The sequence below is a fragment of the Triturus cristatus genome, chromosome 5_1, assembly GCF_964204655.1.
Source record: "Triturus cristatus chromosome 5_1, aTriCri1.1, whole genome shotgun sequence".
Classification (NCBI taxonomy): Eukaryota; Metazoa; Chordata; class Amphibia; order Caudata; family Salamandridae; genus Triturus; species Triturus cristatus.
This window is the reverse complement of record NC_140587.1, coordinates 815481503-815500888: the sequence shown is the minus strand read 5'-3', so window position 1 is coordinate 815500888 and position 19386 is coordinate 815481503. Positions and strand designations below refer to the sequence as shown.

General features: G+C 49.6%; 1 protein-coding gene across 5 annotated transcripts in view; it reads right to left on the bottom strand.

Moving 5' to 3' along the window:
- CEP192 (centrosomal protein 192) overlaps positions 1–19386 on the bottom strand; it is a 1978693-nt gene that overhangs the window by 1246076 nt on the left and 713231 nt on the right. For all 5 annotated transcript variants that reach the window (XM_085605862.1, XM_085605865.1, XM_085605864.1 and 2 more), the window contains exon 21: positions 14753–14901. In XM_085605862.1, the coding sequence (XP_085461988.1) occupies positions 14753–14901 (149 nt within the window). The remainder of the gene's footprint in view (positions 1–14752; positions 14902–19386) is intronic.

The window sequence follows — 19386 nt, the reverse complement described above, 5'->3', positions numbered from 1 at the left end:
GAATGTGGAAGTAGGTGTCCTGCTAGTCCAAAGCTACCATCCAGTCTTCTGTGTCTAGGGCAGACAGAACCTGAGCTATCGAGAACATCTTGATTTTTTCCTTTTTCAGGTAGAAATTGAGAGGGCATAAGTCTAGGATAGCACACAGGCTTCCATCCTTTTTCGGCACCAGAAAATAGCCACAACCTATTTGATGCAGGCACCCTCTCAATGGCTCCTTCAGCCAGACGGGCGAAAGGCAGTTCTCCGTCTAAACTGGGACAGTGGTAAATGTGGCAGAGTCCAATTGAAAGGTAAGGTATAGCCCCACTGGACAAGCTGAAACACCATTTGTCCATAGTGATCTCCCACCACTGTGGCAGGTGGTGCCGGATCCGTGTGAGAAGTTGGCCTGGTATATGCTGTCCACTAGTTATAGTGGGCACCTTGCACCAGTCCAAACTACCCTTATTGATGATTAGGTTTAAGACAACCTTTATTGAAAGCTATCCTAGTGGTAGCTATGGAGAGCAGCCTTCAGGCTAAGTCTTGAAGGAGTGTAAAAGCAGCTTGGTTTACAGATTATAACCTCTTGAATAACTAAATCAAAGGAGAACCACACAAGGTATTTATATAAAATATATGTATTTATTTCTAAACACTCTCTACTAACCTCTTTATTAAGTTAGAGAGCAAGGCACACAATAATACAGTTATTAAACGACAGTAAAAAGCACAATATACAATGGGCCCCAGGGGGAGACCAAACCATATATTAAGAAAGTGGTATAAGAACCACGACTTGACTAGACAGTGCCTAGAGCACGTAGAATCGCTGGGACCCCAAGGAACCACCCAAGGTAGTGACACAGGGGACCCACGGGGGACGTGTGCAGTGTGAGAACACAGCTGCGAGCCCCGCACAATTCAATGGGAAAGTCGCGGTTGGAATTTTAAAGAATAAGGACACTTAGGAGAGGACTTTGAGCAAACCTTTTCAGACTTAGAGAGTTCTAGGGCCAGCACCCACGGGAGCACCGGAGAACTCGCGTTACCTCACCCAAGGAAGCCGGGTGCATAGGTGTCAAATGGTGTCGGGAAGGATTAGTTACTTACCTGTGATCCTAGTTCTCTTCCAGGGGTATCCTCATCAAAGTCATAAGCACTAGAATATTCCCGCCCATGCGCGGGACCCCGGAAACACATTCATATATGTGACAAACATATATCTATCTATATCTATATATCTATATCTATATCTCTATATATCTATATATCTATATATCTATATATCTATATCTATATATCTATATATCTATATCTCTATATATATATATATATCTATCTATCTATCTATATCTATCTATATATATATATATATATATATATATATATATATATATATATATATAAAATAAAAAAGCAAATGCAGCCTTTCATAACTAGAGTTGAATAATGTTGTACGGTCTCCCCTGTATATCATAAACAATAAATTAAAAACCAGGGAAAAACAACAGCAAAGCATGTTTGAAAACTGTTGTAATGCTTAGCACTTCTCTCAGATAGGACTGAAAGCATTGACAGATCACAGGCTCTATTGCAGAAAAAACATAGCATAGAAAGGCTGAAAAGCTAACTCATAGCAACATAGAAATAAACTGGCACTGTGCCTTTAAGGCAGACATGACCCCCAGCTTCCCATCATGCCTCAGGGGTGACAGTTAGGTCAGTTGTTCTTTCCGGCTCCTTCAGGCAGGACCCTGGTTACACATCACCACTTTTTTCTGATTTTACTAAGAAATAATCTTCTATTTTCAGGAAAAATGTATCTTACTTCAACGTTTTTCATCTTCTCAAGTAAGGTGCTCACTTTTTCTGTCTGATTTTGGCATATTTATCCACTCAAAATGCCATCTCTTTTTGACCCCTGCCCTTCTTGTGGAAAAAAGAAGGCCAGGTCAGACTCTCATGCAGTCTGTATTCTCTGTCTACCCAAGGGCCATGTCCCCAAGACTTGTCCTCATTGCCAGTCTCTCTCTAATAGAACTTTAAAAGACAGGGAGCATATCCGTCTTTATGGGCTGGCAGAAAAGGATAATATATGATTGTGTTTTCGGGGTCCCGCGCATGGGCGGGAATATTCTAGTGCTTATGACTTTGATGAGGATCCCCTGGCAGAGAATCGTTGTTGATTTCAATGGCGATGTGCTGCTGCCGTGGAAAGGAGAAGTGTCCGGTGTGATCCAAGCCTGGATCGAAGATGTGAAGAACCTGAACGCAGAGGGGACAGAGTCTGCGTCACTTGCCAGTGACAAGGGGCACGATAGACGAAAGCTCACCGATGTCGGTATTTCTAGTGCAATGAGGTGAAGCTTGACTCCACTGCCATGGAGACCAGGAAGCGTCGAAGACGACCACAGTCTGCAAGCGAGCTGTCCTACAAAGGATGTCGAGTGCTGGGGGGGGTCGGTGTCTGGATTGGAGACCAACAAGCCTTGGCAACGGCAACCCACGTGGTGAGAGAAAAACTGCTTCGGTGTGGACCAGCAAGGTCCTGTGGACTCCCCAAGCGATCGAGAGTAAGGGCACATCTGGAACAACCAGGTAAGGCCATTGAAAAATCGAAGTACCCTTCTCAGGGACCCACAAGTCGACAGACAAGGGATCGCGAAGGGACCTCGAGAGGAATCACTAGATACCAGCCCCACAGGTCACTCGAGGAGTGTAGGCCAGCAATCTTTCGGTGGAATCACTGCTCGGGGTCTGGACTACAAGTAGCCCAAAGCACAGCCTCAGGGATCACCAAAAAGCATATTCTGCAGCAAATGGTCGCGGTGTCCAGGGGTTTGGGTTGCACGGTCCCCACGAGGGCTTTGGATCTCAGGTTTGCTGAGAGCACGGATCGGCTTTGGGGAAGCTTGGAAACCCACCTCCTGTGTTGCAAAATCGTTAGTGTCATTCAGGAGCAGCGTCGATGCAAACCGGACAGATGCGTCTTTGTCCAGTTTTGTGCCAGAGCAGGGGCTGAGTGCCCCTGCAACCGGTTTGAGCTGGACTATGCACAGGGACACCAAATGTACCCCCAGTGCAGACATCAAAGCACTCTTGGAGCGCACCCACCCAGCCCCAATACACTAAAGCCTATCTGGGAGGTGGTTACATCTCCCTGTGACAGGAAAGCTATTGTCCAGGCCTCCCCTGCCGGAGTTTTGTCCAGCAGCAGAAGGGCAGACTCCTGTCTGTGGCTGGCAGCATCCATTTTGTGATGCCAGGGTCTGTGAAGCTGGTACCGGGTGTACCGGTGCTGTCAGGTTTCTCCCTCTAGTAGGGTGGAATCATACCGCCCACACCAGTTACTGGTGTGGAGGTATGATTCCAAGGTGTTTGACACCAAACACGACATGTTTCCATGCAGCCGTTTTAAAGTTAGCATTTACCGCGAGGTTATAATGCACTTAAGAGTATATGGTTTGGCTGCATCACCAACAACCCCGGAATAAAGGTACCGAATGCTGCAGAGGGGCTCTGCTCATGCATGGGCACCCTCTCACATACAACCAAGCACCCTGCCTTCATGGTTGACAAGGCCTGCCATAGGGGTGACTGATAGGTTTATATGTGCAGTGATATGGATAGATATAGGGAATGAGTATGGGGTGAATACACCACCTTACACAGGCTGCTGTAGCAGACCTGTTGTGTCATTTTGAATGGCTTCCCAGGGGTGGCATAATACATGCTGCAGTCCCTGGTAGGCCTCTGGTACCCCAGAATCCAATCTGGAGTGTACCTAAAGTACATGGAATCCATTTAGAGAGGAAGCAGCTAGGTTGGGGCCCTGAGTAGCAGGGTCCCAGCCAGACTAAATTTGAAAAACAGTGAAACATCAGCAAAAAGTGGGGGTAACAATAAGAAGCAGATCCTACTCTCCTACAATTCGGTCACCTACCAAGTACATGCTTCAAACCGGATTTTACTGTTAGATGTGGCAGAACACTGGTCATTTCCCTACAAAACTCCCACATAAAACTCCAGGGTTAGGGTGTCTTAAGACTTTTGCTAACTTGTATATCCCTAAAAGGAGTAGGGTTGGCCCGAGAACTTTTATCACATTGGTTTGGGAGTGCCCAGGAGTCGCACTCTCCCACTAGCTCAAGGCAGGCATAAATGTGACACCTCCAGGCTTCCACTTCAGAACATTTTCTGGACCTGAAAAAGATCAGAAGAGGACTGGACCTGCTTCCGGTGACTTGAGACAAGCTCATGACTAGGCTTGCTCTTTCTTGTACCCAGGACCAAGAAATGGACTCCAAGGGTCAGTTGAATGACCTCCTGTGTGTTTACAGGGAGCCAAAAAGCTGCAAGAGGCCTTTTTCTGAAGTACCAAGCTGATCAGTGGCAACTGGACCCGAATTGGACCCTACCTTTGCCTGAAACCGAGTCTCAAAATCAAGGTGGTGCAATTTATGCACTAGCAGTGTGATACAACCTTTAGAAGTCAAATCCTGTGGCTGATTGGGGCTTAAAAGACTAAGTAAGAAGGTAAAGAACAAGTTACTTACCTTCGGTAACGATGTATCTGTAAGAAACATTAGTTAGTTAGATTCCTCACCTTAGAATATCTCCAGGCGTCAGGCTGGATCCGGAAAGATTTTTGTCGCAATACCCCTTGCGCGTCGCTAGGCGTCGTCTGTGGCTCCGCGTCAGTCGTCGGCGTTGTGCGCCGGAATGACGTCGGAGTACTTAGACGCCGCCCTCGCATGCTGACATCAGTTCTTATACATAGCTTTCCGCGCCAGGGACGCTGAGCCATGCAAGAGACCGACACTGGTGCCAAAAAATCTAGGGCCCTGAAAGGGAGAACCTTAACCCTAGATGTCAGTTCGCAGAACGGGGAGGCTGGGTGGGTCGGTGAGGAATCTAACTAATGTTTCTTACAGATACATCGTTACCGAAGGTAAGTAACTTGTTCATCTGAAAGAAACACATTAGTTAGATTCCTCACCTTAGAATAGATACCCCAGCAATACCAACCCCGGAGGTGGGCCTGCGAACCAAGATCACACCAGAAAGTCCTGGAGAACAGAACGGCCAAAGTGGCCATCTCTCCGGACTTGGCTGTCCAGGCAATAGTGCTTGGCGAACGTGTGCAGTGAAGCCCACGTCGCCGCCTGACAGATGTCCTGCAAGGGGACTCCCCGTCCCAGGGCAGTTGTCGCCGCTGTGGCCCGGGTGGAATGGGCTCGCAGCCCAACAGGAGGGACCTTTTTCGCCAAAGAATAGCAGAGTTGAATACACAACACGACCCATCGCGAGATGGTCCGCTTGTGCACAGCTTTACCCTTCTTCGCACCTACATATCCAACAAAAAGTTGGTCGTACACCCGGAACTGGTTTGTGCGGGCCAAATAAAATGACAGCGCACGTTTTGGGTCCAGACGGTGGAGCCTATCTTCATCTTTTGAAGGATGCGGAAAGAAGGTGGGCAGCGTGACAGATTGCCCGATGTGAAAGGGAGTCACGACTTTCGGAAGGAAAGAAGGACGGGTCCGGAGGACAACCTTATCCGGATGAACCGAAAGGAAGGGAGGCTTAGCTGACAAAGCCTGGAGCTCACTCACCCGCCTAGCGGAGGTGATAGCCACCAGGAAGGCAGTTTTCAGAGTCAGTAGACGAAGTGGACAGTTGTGAAGGGGCTCAAAGGGAGCGCACATCAGAAAAGTAAGAACAAGGTTCAAGTCCCACTGAGGCATTATGAATGGAACAGGAGGGAACATACGAGTAATGCCCTTGAGAAAACAGGAGACAACAGGGGACTTGAAAAGAGAAGGCTGATCAGGAAGCCTTAAGAAAGCAGAGATTGCAGCAAGATAACCCTTCAAGGTGCCCAGAGCAGAGCCCTGCTGGGCCAAAGAAAGAAGAAAGAGGAGAACCTCAGAAAGAGGGGCAGAAAGGGGATCCACAGCCTTTGCTGTGCACCATGCCACAAATTTGTTCCACCGTCAGGCGTATACTGTCTTTGTGGAGGGACACCTGGCTGCCAGAATGACATCACAGACTTCAGGAGGCAAGTCAAATGGCAACTGCCGCCGCTCAATCTCCACGCATGGAGGTGGAGGCTGGACAGGTTCGGGTGGAGGACCGTCCCCTGCTGCTGCGACAGAAGGTCCTCCTGAAGAGGCAGTCGTATCGGGGACATACTGAGTAGCTTGGGATACCAGTACCTTCGTGCCCAATCCAGAGCCACAAGAATGACTTGGGCCCGGTCGCACCTGATCTTCTTCAGCACTCTGGGCAGAAGTGGTATAGGCGGAAAGGCGTACAACAGACCGCAACTCCACTTGCGACGAAAAGCGTCTCCGAGCGAGTGCCGCCTTGGAAATTCCAACGCGCAGAACTGCTGACATTGCGAGTTCTCTTCAGTGGATCTAACCAAGGCTCTCCCCACTGCAGAAAGAGACCTTGCGCCACTTCGGAGTTCAGACGCCATTCGTGATCCATCATGCACCGGCGACTGAGTTCGTTTGCTCTGGCGTTCAGAGAGCCCGCCAGATGTTGAACCACCAGGGTGATGCCCTGATGTTCCAGCCATGTCCAGAGGCGCAGAGCCTCCTGACAAAGGGTCCATGACCCCACCCCACCCTGTTTGTTGCAATACCACATGGCGGTGGTGTTGTCCGTGAACACCTGCAAGACACTTCCCCGGACAGAGGGAAGGAAGGCTTTCAGTGCAAGTCGGATCGCCCTCAGCTCCAATAGGTTGATATGGAGCCGAGTCTCCGCCGGAGACCAGAGCCCTCTGATCTCCGCCTCTCCCATATGCCCCCCCCCCCATCCCAGGAGGGATGCGTTTGTCACTACTACGTGCTCCGGTTGGGGTAGGGAGAGGGATCTGTCGCTGACCCAATCGCAATTCGTGAGCCACCACTGCAGCTGGTTCGCAGTGCCCTCTGAGATCAGGACATGGTCGGACAGGTTGCCTCGATGCTGAGCCCACTGAAACTTCAGGTCCCACTGCAGAGCCCGCATTCGCCACCTGGCGTGAGGTACCAACAGGATGCAGGAGGCCATCAGCCCAGGACAGAGGCCGGAAGATGGAAATCAGGGTCTGAATGTCCCGGACCCGCTGTTCCGGCGGATAGACCCGGAACTGCGCAGAATCGAGAACCGCTCCAATGAAAAGGAGCTTCTGGGAGGGACTTCGGCACATTGATGGAGAACACCAGCGAGTGCAGGAGGTCGGCCGTAGTCTGGAGGTGGGAGACGACTTGCTGGGGCGAGCCCGCCTTCAACAGCCAGTCGTCGAGATAGGGGAAGACTGGAACCCCTGATCTGCGCAGATGAGCTGCGACCACCGCCATCACTTTCGTGAATACCCGAGGGGCACTGGTGAGGCCGAAGGGGAGCACGGTGAACTGAAAGTGCTCCTGACCCACCGTGAACCACAGGTAACGCCGGTGGGTCGGCAGGACGGGGATGTGGAAATAAGCGTCCTGCAAGTCCAACGCTACCATCCAGTCTCCAGGGTCTAGGGCAGCCAGAACCTGAGCTAAAGTGAGCATCTTGAACCGGTCCTTCCGGAGGAAGGCGTTGACGCTCCTGAGGTCCAAGATCGGGCGTAGGCCCCCTTTGCCCTTCTTGAGAACCAGAAAGTAGTGGGAATAACAACCACGACATACTTCTGGACCAGGAACGCGCTCGACTGCCTCTTTGGCCAAGAGGGCCGAAACTTCCTCTCGTAAAAGATGCAAATGATCCCCCGACATACGGTGGTTCAGCGGTGGCATGGCTGGAGGGGTCGTCTCGAAGGGGATGGAGTAGCCCCTTCAGACGATTTGCAGCACCCACCTGTCAGACATGATGGAGCGCCAGTGGAGCAGGTGATGGCGAACTCTGCCGCCCACTGGTGTTGAATGGGCCTGAAAGCTCGGACTAGGAGGGCTTTGAGGCGGATGCTGCCGGGTTGGATGTGGACTGATCGGCACGTTGACCTCCAGTACCGCCTCGGCAGAATCCACGTCCACGTGCAAGTTGGATCTGCGGCCGGTGGCTGGGCGGACGTGAGGAGGCGCCCCTTCCTTGGCCACGAAAGGCGGAAGTTTGCAGCCGCGGGGCCGAAAGACCCAAGGACTTGGCCGTGGCCCGGGAGTCCTTGAACCGAGCCAGCGCACTGTCTGCCTTCTCACCAAAAAGGCGAGTGCCATCAAAGGGCATGTCCATGAGGGTACTCTGGACATCCCCCGAGAATGACGTGGACCTCAGCCAGGCGTGACGCCTAAGCGCCACCGCGGTGGAAATCGCCCGACCCAGCGAGTCCGTGGTGTCAAGTCCACACCGTATGGCATGCCGTGCTGCATCTCGACCGTCAGCAAGTGCTTGAGTGAGTCGTGTCTAAGCCTCCACCGGGCACAAGGGCAGAACGTCCTCCACCGTATCCCACAGAGTGGGAATAACGGTCCAAAAGGCAAGCGGTATTTAAAGACCGCAGTCCCAAACTCAGGGACGAGAACAGTTTCTTGCCAAACTGTTCCAACCTCTTGGATTCCCGATCCGGAGGAGCGGACGGGAAGGAGGATTGGGAGGTTGAGGCCTGGATAACCAGACTCTCGGGGTGGGGTTTTGGGAGAGGAAACTGGGGTCGCCCGGAGTAGGGCGGTGGCGCCGGGCAACGTTCCGGTCCACAGGAGGAACTGTGGAGGGCTTGGACCAAGTGCCCTGCAGAATGTCAATGAGGGCCTCATTAAACTGCAGCAGAGGCTCAGTGGAGCTTGCTGTCGGTTGAAGGACCTCTGTGAGGACGTTAGTCCTCACGGCCACAGCAGGCAACTCGAGCCCTAGGGCTTCGGCCGCCTTGCGCAGCACCACTGAGAAGGCTGCACCCTCCTCCGAGGCCACAGTCGGAGGAGAGATGAAACCAGCGTCCGGGGAGGTATCCAGACCGCTGGCATCCCCCAATTCCTCTGCCCAGTCCTGAGAAAGTTGGGCCGGAGCGGCCATAGGGTCATCAGACCCCTCCCAGCGTTTAGCCCTGGTCCGGGCCGGCGTTGGGCCCGGACCGGGGCTAAACTGGGCAACGACGTCATCCAGGGACGGTGTCGGAGGTGGAACTGGTGTCGGTGCCGGCGCCGGCAGAGGAGGCGTCGTGAGGTCGACCGGCGCCGACCGAGATCCAGGCCTGCATTCCTCGGGGACCTGCGGCGTCGGGGCCGGAGCTGCCGACGGCGCCGGAGCTGGAGCCGGGGCCAGAGCCGCCGGCACGCGAGGTCACCCAGTCGAACCTGCAGGGCCCGAAGGCGCGCCTACAGGCGTCGACGGCGGAGCCAGGCCCCTCATGGCCGAGAGGAAGGCACTGACTTCCGCCGGAGTCGCGTCAGTCCCAGGGACCAGCGGGTATGGGGACGGACGTGGCTCCTGCGGCTCCGACGGAGCCGCGGGGGTGGGACCACCCTGACCCTCGGCCGAGTCGCGCGACCAGCGAGGGGAGTCCGAAGAGCGATGTCGTCTCTTGGACTTCTTGGAGTGCTTCGACTTACCCGATGACGATGGCTGCGGCTCCGCGATCGGTCCTTGGACCTCCTCCTGGACCGAGAGCGTCGAGGAGCAGAGTGCCGAAGCTCGAGAAGCTTACAGGACCGCTCCCGCCTAGCTTTCGATGTCAAGGCCTGACAATCGAGGCACGACTCCGCGTCAAGGTCGGCCCCCAGGCAATAAAGGCACCGGCGATCCGTCACCGACATCAGGCGATGACAGGCGTCACAGGCATCCTACCGGCACCAGAGTAGAGTCGATAGACCAAAAAGAGTCGAAAAAGTTAGTCAATAAATGACTAGGGGTAAGCTCTTCCCGGATCGGCGCTTACTGCCGCGGAAAAAGAAAAACTGACGTCAGCGCGCGAGGGCGGCGTCTAAGTACTCCGACGACATCATTCCGGCGCACAACGCCGACGACGGACGCGGAGCCGCAGACGACGCCTAGCGACGCGCAAGGGTTATTCTACAAAAATCTTTCCAGGTCCAGCCTGACGCCTGGGGATATTCTAAAGTGACCGTGTTTCTTTCAGATATCTTTGGCTGGAATAAACCTGGTTTGTGTATTCGACCTGCGCTCCATTGTGATCAACCTGAAATTGAGCCTACCATTTTGCAGTAAGAAAAAACTTAAAATAAAAAAAAAAAGGTGGTAAGGGCACCAGATTTACACTAAATGAGAAAAAAGGAATTACATTAGAATAATGTTGATCTATTGTGCTCAAGATGTTAAGGGAAAAAAAAGATCCAAAACGCTCTTCAGTAATATTTCCAGTTGAACCCAAGAAAGGTGTTAACATTGTTATAATCATCAAGGATGCTATGATTAGTGGCAATCCTAAAAACAAAAATCATGTTCAGTTTATCACAGTAAACTGTTTAAAAAATGAATAATCATCAGACCACAGATTTTTAACCAGCCACCCAAGTTGTTATATCCACCGATTATGTAACTGTAATCTGTCTATATGTCCACATAATGTAAATGCTATACACTAAAATATCACAAAGAAATCTCCAACATTAAAGGACGTGAAGTCACAAAAGCAAGTTTGGACTTCAAAGGTACTCTTCAATCATAACTCAATCTTCCAAAAAGCAGGTGAAACTGTTTTACAGCAAAATGCACCAGGTTTTAATCAAAAGTGAAGCTGTTACTTTGAAGGTACACTACCCACTAAAGTGGCTAATTGACAGCAATAGCCATAAAGGCAAATTTAAAAACTGTTATGTATCCTACTTAAACAGAGCATTGTCATAATACTTCAAAGAATGAAACATTTTAAGAATACCAGGAATCTCTGAAGCATTTTCCAAGAGGACCTCTAACTATATTTAATCAATCCAATTCCTAGTGCACATAATAAATTAAAAGGAAAGATGTAGCAAGTGTAATTTGGTCACACTTCAAATATTTGTTAATGATACCGTCGTATCCTTTAGGATAGCCCTGTCATGTATACTCCATTTTACATACAACATCCCATCCACACTACTATAACGATTCTAAACAGTTGACCTTTTACCTGATAGCTTTCTCCGGTCTCTTCGACACCAGGCTCTTAGTCTATCAGAATCCCTGTACCGGACGTGCATAAACATGTCCCCAGGCACAGCAGATTTATTATGTGCAAAGGTCACCACTTTTTTTATCCTTTGGCCAACAGCCAGCTGTGCATGATCGCACTTGTTTAAAAAAGCATCAGCGATTGTTTCCAAAACATCCATGGTGGTTTTAAAAACATATCCATTATAGAAAAAACCCTGGAGTGACCACTTTAGTATAAAACACCCTCACTCCCTCCAACAAATTAGAGGAGAATTCCTTCCAAGCTGAGACGGGGGTCCTGCATGACGAATCTTCGACCTACAGCGGTCTAACATCCCTTGTGGGTTGTCATCCTTGACGCAGAGACGGTGTCCTTCGTTCTAAACCATCAGGTGAGGGGCTGGTTCTTACCTGAGGGTTTCTTGGCTACAGATATACATAGCTATACGCACATACACCTACACATCTAGGTTAGGCTGGGTACATTTTAGCAAATTACTTAGGGCGCACATTTTAAGAGTATGCAAGTGCTACTGTTTTTTATCTGAACTGTTTCTGTTCATCTTATTAGCACTATGGTAGAAAAGTATCTACTGTTCACTATATTGGTACTAGAAATGGTATGCTTCTGTCTCCTAATTGTCGCAGCACATATGTTTTACACCAGATTGTCGCTGGACCAATAAATAATTATTGAAATGTCCTGATCGCCAACCTGTGTCTTTTCTGATAGAAAGCAAGCACGAGTGTCTGAGCGAAATGTACTGAACTGTTTTCCACGATCCCTGAGGAATCAGGGTTGTCATGTTCAGTGGTTGCCAGAAACTACCTACACCACTGTAGAATACAGGGGGTGGTAGTGGCACTGTAGAGCTAGCTGGTCTAACAGCTGACATATCCTGTGGGGGTGTCCGAAGGAGGTTGGGACAACAAGCCCTCAGTTTAGGTCATCCAAAGCCTTGCAGGTCCTGGGTGACTCATAGGAACTACACGACAACACTGGAACTGTGTGTCCTGGATGAGCCGCTTATTAATGATCGAAGAGTATTTAAAAAAAATAAAAATACCCAACCCCTCTATAATAATTTCACAAGAAACTTTTTCATTTCAAATGCAACAAAAATCAGTTTTATATAATAATTTTCAAGGAATATAACCTGTTAATCCACAAAAAGCAGAAAATATTCAAATATATTAATTTCACCCCAGAAAACGTTTGACCTAGGGACAGGCCAATTCCTGCAATATGCAAAGATAGCAGCAACGGCTAGATGACTATGGCCCTCGTTTCCGGAAGTGCCAGAACATATTCCCCATCTGCATTCTGGTTACATTACTGTTGATGGCCGGGGGGTTGTAAACTAATGACACACTTATGTCGGTCATTGCAGTCCGAAACACTACTGCAGCACCTCCCAACAGAAAAGGCGTGGCAACGGCATATTGAGGACCCACTGATTCAGCAGCAGTGGCTTAGGATACATGCGGGAGCTAAAAAAAAAAAAAGTTGTGGGTGTTCCCGTTCTAACCTAATACAATATCATTTTTTGCACATGACCTACCTTTCCACCAAATGCCTACACAGTATATATCCATCTAGTGACCAGAAATGCCTGAGATGCCACACAGAGCCCACAGATTTTCTACACGATTTGACACTGCCCAACAATACAGGGCTTGTGGTCTGAGGTTTTAGTTTAGTTACAGGAGGCCATTAACTGGGTGATTCCTCAGGCAATACGCGCGTGTCTCCTGGGCCTTCTTCCAGAGAAGCCAAAAAGGAAGCTCAATAGACTGTACGCTATTCTAGGCCTCCTTATAGCAAAAAGGTGCATTGTAAACACTCAATAAGTCCTCTGGCTCCCACGAGAGTGGCTTGGGAGACTGATGTGGTGGGGTGGGCAGGAGGTACACTTGAGAAGGACAAGCAAGGACCCCAAAGCACTGGAAACCCTAGCAGCATGGGCTGAAATGACTCTGAGCCTTCTTGCATACACATGTTCAAGGAGCGGACACACTGAAGAGAACTGGGGAGAGTGGACAGCACTCAGGGGAGGAGAGAAAGGCTGACAGCCGGGCAGATGGTGACCTGCTGGGGTCTGCCATGTTCAGATTGACTCTGTTAGTATGAAAAATATTGTACCTACTACGGAAAAAATATTGTACCTACTACGGAAGCTCAGGGAGGAGGGGTGAGTTGGGGGTTCAGGGGTTAGGGTTCGTCCATTCTATGTCAGTGATGATTGACTTTCTTGTAGGTCAGTTGACCTTTGATGTATTTGTTGAATAATTCCGATGTTTATGCCGGACTGATGTATGTATAAGCTGTCTCTCTGACTATTAAATTGAAAATAAAGATTTTGAAAATATATATATATATTAATTTCACGAGCCCAGAAGGAAGAAGTATCTCAAAAAATATAAGCCGACAATTTAGAAGTTAATTAACCAATGTAGTAAAAATCAGAAACACGCAAACTACCATACAAAAAAAGATGCTCCTGGCAAAATTACCAAATGTATCCATAGGCTTGGTGTGCAATATGTGACCAAACCTAACAACCCAGCCCCAAAGCTTTCCATCTGCCCTCTGTCCCTGCTCACAGACTACACTGCACACAGCCTATGCTAGCGCAATATGGCGTTTTGGAGAAGGATGAAACCATTGCACAAAATCAAGTTATACCACACCTATGGTCATGTGCAGCAAGCTATGGAGACAAGTGTGGCCTTTGTACGCACCCAGTACTCCACCATGTGTACCCACTGAGCGAAAGTAGAAATGTAAACATTTTAACTGTTAAAAACCAACACCACACAACCACTTACAAAAAAGCAAAAACCAAGGTAACCTGGTAAGGTGGTGCCATTTATGCACTAGCAGTGTGATTTATCCCCCAACGCCACAACATGAGGCGCTGCTACAAGCCATGTCAGATGAAAATAAGCTCCAAGATACTAGTATTTGTCTGGGTTAGTTTTAAAGCAAACAAACCGGTAGATGTATTATAGACTCCATTAGAGGAAAGGTTACATATAGAATTAGTGAGTGTAGAGAACACATTGTGCAACAGAACTACAATATGAATGGTTCTCAAGTCTTTCCCCCGCATATTTTTCTTTGAAAATTTCTAGGGTACGCCCAACCATCTGGATGGAGAGGGTCAGACGATATGCCCCTCCATCATCTTAGATTAATGTTGTAATGGAAAGTGAGTAGGCATTGCCGCAACTCAATTCAAATGACAATCTGTAACCTCTGTAGAGGTTGCTACGGTCTCAAAGCGTAAGGTAAGTCTGCCGACAACAGCCTGTTGCTCACTGACCTCTTCTAGATGCATCAGACATTGATTTCAGGATCCGGTATTCTATATCAATTACATAAAGGTTCAATCAGCAAATCTAACAATACAACAGTCGTAGGTGCAAATATATCTAGGAGATTGAACGTATATGTGTTAGAGGAAATCTATTCAGCTAAGCAATCAGAGACCTCCATGGTCTTAAATAACAATAGCTCCTCCAATTTCCAAACAAATATACACAAATCTGCCACAGAACCCATCAGCAAAATCCTGCTAACATAGGAAGAGTGAATAAGTGTGACAATTTTCAGTCGCAGTGATTCTTCAGCGATTGAACTAAATAGACATTACAAACTAATGCAAATGAGATAACTTATTGTAGAAAAACGTACCTTTTCACCATTTACAGAAACACTGAGGGTCCCAAGGCTAACGTACAACCAGCCTCCTGTTGGATTAAACACGCTAAGAGATGTCTGTGATGCAATTCCCACACAGCAGGCATTAGGGAATCTTATCTCATCAGGGACCTTAACGTGCTCTACAATGAGAACCAAACAATTACATTTTACATGTGTCTAAATGGAGACGGGAATCAAGGTTACTGAATACTTTACATTTATCACATAATAAAAACAGGAAATGGTACTTACCTGTATACCCAGTTCACCTCCAGGAGAATCCTAATCAAGCTCGTAGGCAATGAATTATCCGAACAGAGGGTTCCCAGAGCACTTTTGGGGGGGGAGATTGAGGTCCCCAAATAACTGATTTCTTCGGTTTATTCCCAAAGAATGCTTTGCACTTTGATGAACAAAAAATAATCTTAACAGTCAGAACTTCACTCACAAAGCGTGATTTGGCGTAAACTTTGCCTTTAAAGAATATCTTGGTGGGGTTTTAAGGGATTAAAAAATTAGTATGGTCGCACATGAGTCCTGCAGTACCGAATGAACAAGTTACTTACCTTCGGTAACAATATATCTGTAAGAAACATAGGTTAGTTAATAGATTCCTTACCTTAGAATTACCCCCAGGTGTCAGACTGGATCCGGAAAGTTTTTCGTCAGCAGTACCTCTACATGTCGAAAGATGGCGTCGGTCGGCTAAGCATCAGTCGTTGGCACCGTGGTCGCCGGGATGACGTTGAGGTAGTTAATTAGACGTCACCCTCGTGCGCTGACGTCAGTTTTGTACATGACTTTCCGCGCCAGAAACGCAGAGCCATGCAAGACACTGACCGCTGGTGCACAAAACAAGGGCCCTGAAATGAATGATGTCCTTAACCCTAGAAACCAGTTTGCAGAACGGGGAGGATGGGTTGGGCGGAAATTAATCCATAACTAACCTACGTTTCTTACAGATATATGGTTACTGAATGTAAGTAACTTGTTCATCTGAAAGAAACCGTTAGTTATAGATTCCTTACCTTAGAATAGATACCCCAGCTATACCAACCCCGGAGGTGGGTCTGCAAACCAAGTTCACACCAGAAAATCCTGGCGAACAGAATGGCCAAAGAAGTCTTCTCTACGGACTTGGCTGTCCAGGCAGTAGTATCTTGTAAATGTGTGCAGCGATGCCCACGCTGCTGCCTGACAGATGTCATTTCAAGGGACACCTCGTCCCAAAGCAGTAGTGGCTACTGTCGCCCTGGTGGAACGGGCACGTTGCCCCACTGGAGGCTCCTTTTTTGCTAGAGAATAGCCACCTTTGATACACAAAACCACCCATCTGGAGATGGTCCGCTTGTGTACGGCCTGACCTTTCTTGGGGCCCACGTAGCCAACAAAGAGCTGGTCATCCACCCGGAACGGTTTGGTGCGATCCAGATAGAACCGCACATTTTGGATCCGGACAGTGGAGCCGCTCTTCCTCTTTAGAAGGATGCGGAGGCGGAAAGAAGGTGGGCAAAGTGATGGTTTGCCCAATATGAAAGGAGCTGACCACCTTGGCAAGGAAGGATGGACGATTTGTTAAGACAACCTTGGTCCAGATGTACAGCCAGAAAATGAGGCTTGGATGAAAGCCTGAAGCTCACTCACTCTTCTGGCAGATGTGATGGCTACCAGGAATGCAGTCTTAAGAGTTCAAGAAGACAGTTGAGAAGCGGCTGAAAGGCAGCGCACATCAAATAGGTCAAAACCAAATTCAAGTCCCACTGAGGCATTACAAAGGGGATAGGAGGAAAGAGAGGAGTAATGCCTTATAAGAAACGATTTACAACCGGGGACTTGAAGGGAGAATGCTGATCAGGAAGCCTAAGAAAGGCAGAAATGGCCGAGAGATAGCTCTTGATAGTGCCCAGAGCAGAACCCTGCTGGGCCAAAGAAAGTAGGAACAAGAGAACCTCAGAAAGAGGGTCAGAAAGGGGATCCACAGACTTTGCTGCGCACCATGCCACAAATTTGTTCGAACATCAGCCGCATACCGTCTTAGTGGAGGGACGACTGGCTGCCAAGATTACATCACAGACTTCGGGAGGCAAGTTGAATGACGTCAACTGCCGCCGCTCAATCTCCAAGCAAGGAGTTGGAGGCTGGAGGGGTTCAGGTGGAGGGCCGTCCCCTGCTGCGACAGAAGATACTCCCTAAGAGGCAGTCGGATCGGGGGATCGAAGGCTAGATGCAGTATCTCGGGATACAAGACTCTTCGTGGCCACTCAGGAGCCACAAGAATGACTTGGGCCCTGTCGTGCTTGATCATCTTCAGCACTCTGAGCAGAAGTGGTATAGGCGGACAGGTGTACAACAGACCGCAATTCCAGTCGCGACGAAAAGCGTCGCCTAGCGAGTGCCGCCTTGGAAATTCCAATGTGCAGAATTGCTGACATTGTGCGTTCTCTTCGGTGGCAAATAGATCTAACCAAGGCTCTTCTTATTGACGAAAGAGACCTTGCACCACCTCCAAGTGAAGACGCCATTCGTGATCCATCATGCACCTGCGGCTGAGTTCGTCTGCCCTGGAGTTCAGAGAACCTGCCAGGTGTTAAAACACCAGGGATATGCCCTGATGTTCCAGCCATGCCTAGAGGCAGAGGGCCTCTTGACATAGGGTCTACGACCCCACCCGCCTTGTTTGTTGCAGTACCACATGGCGGTGGTGTTGTCCGTGAACACCTACACTACTCTTCCCAGGACAGAGGGAAGGAATGCTTTTAGTGCAAGACGGATCACCCGTAGCTCCAGAAGGTTGATGTGGAGCCCGGACTCCGCCTGAGACCAGAGGCCTCTGATCTCCTCCTCCCCCATGTGGCAGCCCCATTCCAGCAGTGATGAATCCGTCACAGCTGTTAACTCTGGTTGGGGAAGGGAGAGGGATCTGCCGTTGACCCAATGCTGGTTCATGAGCCACCACTGCAATTGGTGTGCAGTGCCCTCGAGATCTGACCGCAATCGGACAGATTCCCCTGATGTTTCACCCACCAGACCTTCAGGTTCCACTGCAGAGCCCACATATGCCACCTGGCATGATCCACCAGCAGGATGCAGAAGGCCATCAGGCCTAGCAGCTGGAGGGTCATCCTGGCCAAAACCCGGGATAAGGGCTCAAAGATCGGAACCATAGCCCGAATATCCCGGACTCTGGACGATAGACCCGAAACCGTGTAGTGTCTAGAACTGCTCGGATAAAGAGGAGCTCCTGAGAGGAAATCAGGTGTGACTTTGGCACGTTGATGGAGAAATCCAGCGCATGCAGGAGTTCGGCCGTAGTCTGGAGGTGGGAGACTACTGTCTGGGGCAAGCCCGCCTTCAAAAACAAGTCGTTGAGATAGAGGAAGACTGGGACCCCTGATCTGCGCAGATGAGCTGCAACCACCGCCATTACTTTTGTGAACACCCAAGGGGCACTGGTAAGGCCGAAGGGGAGCACAGTAAACTGAAAATGCTTGTGGCCTACCATGAACCACAAGTAGCGCCGGTAGGCCGGCGATGTGAAAATAGGTGTCCTGCAAGTCCAACACTACCATCCAGTCTCCAGGGTCAAGGGCAGACAAGACTTGAGCTAGCGTCAACATTTTGAACTTCTCCCTTTGGAGGAAGCGGTTGATGTTCCTGAGGTCTTAGATAGGCCGCAGGCCCTTGTCCTTCTGGGTACCAGAAAGTAGTGGGAATAACAACCACGGCCTACTTCTGGGGCAGGAACGCGCTCGATGGCTCGCTTGGCCAAGAGAGCCGCGACTTCCTGTTGGTGAAGGCCCAGATGATCCTCCGACATACGATGGTACTGAGGTGGCATGGCTGGGGGGTAGTCTCGAAGGGGAGGGAGTAGCCCCTTCGGACTATCTGCAAAACCCACCTGTCCGATGTGATGGTGCGCCAGTGGGGGAGGTGATGGCAGATCCTGCCGCCCACTGGCGATTGATGGGCCTGAAATGTCGGACTAGGAAGGTTTGGAGAGTTATGTAGCAATGGAGCAACCCAAAAGGCCCCTGGACCCGGGTAAAATGTGATACAGAAGATAATGTTACAGTGGAGAACAGTCAAAACACAAAGAAAACAAGAATTAATCTAAGTTATCTAATCAAAGCCGCCTGCACGGAAGGGATAGGACCCCCAACCGATTCAGAGGGCCCGAAAGCATCAGCAGAGTCAGGCTGCCGAAAGCTGGCCTGCATCGCCTCGTAAACCTGATGAAGCTGGGCAGGGGGCGCTCCTGGTCCCGGAAAGGGAGGAAAACTCTGAGTCGACCCTTCAGGCTCCGTACGCGGAGCCGCTGGAGGGGCACCGCCCGCATCCCTTGTCACGTCAGACAACCGATGGGGAGAGATCGAAGAGCTACGATGCTTCTTCGATTCTTCTTGTGCTTCGACTCACCTGACCCAGAGTGCGAAGACTTGGATGACGAGTGGTGATGGCTCCACAACCAGTCCCTCGACCTCCCTCGCAACCCGGACCTCGAACGCCGCCGTTATTTTGGCCACGCCCTGTGTTTAGCCGTCTGATTACTTGCATCTGCGCTGCCTGGGTTCAGCCATGCTTTCATTCGCCTGCACGTATAACGATTTTAGGACATTCCGTATCTA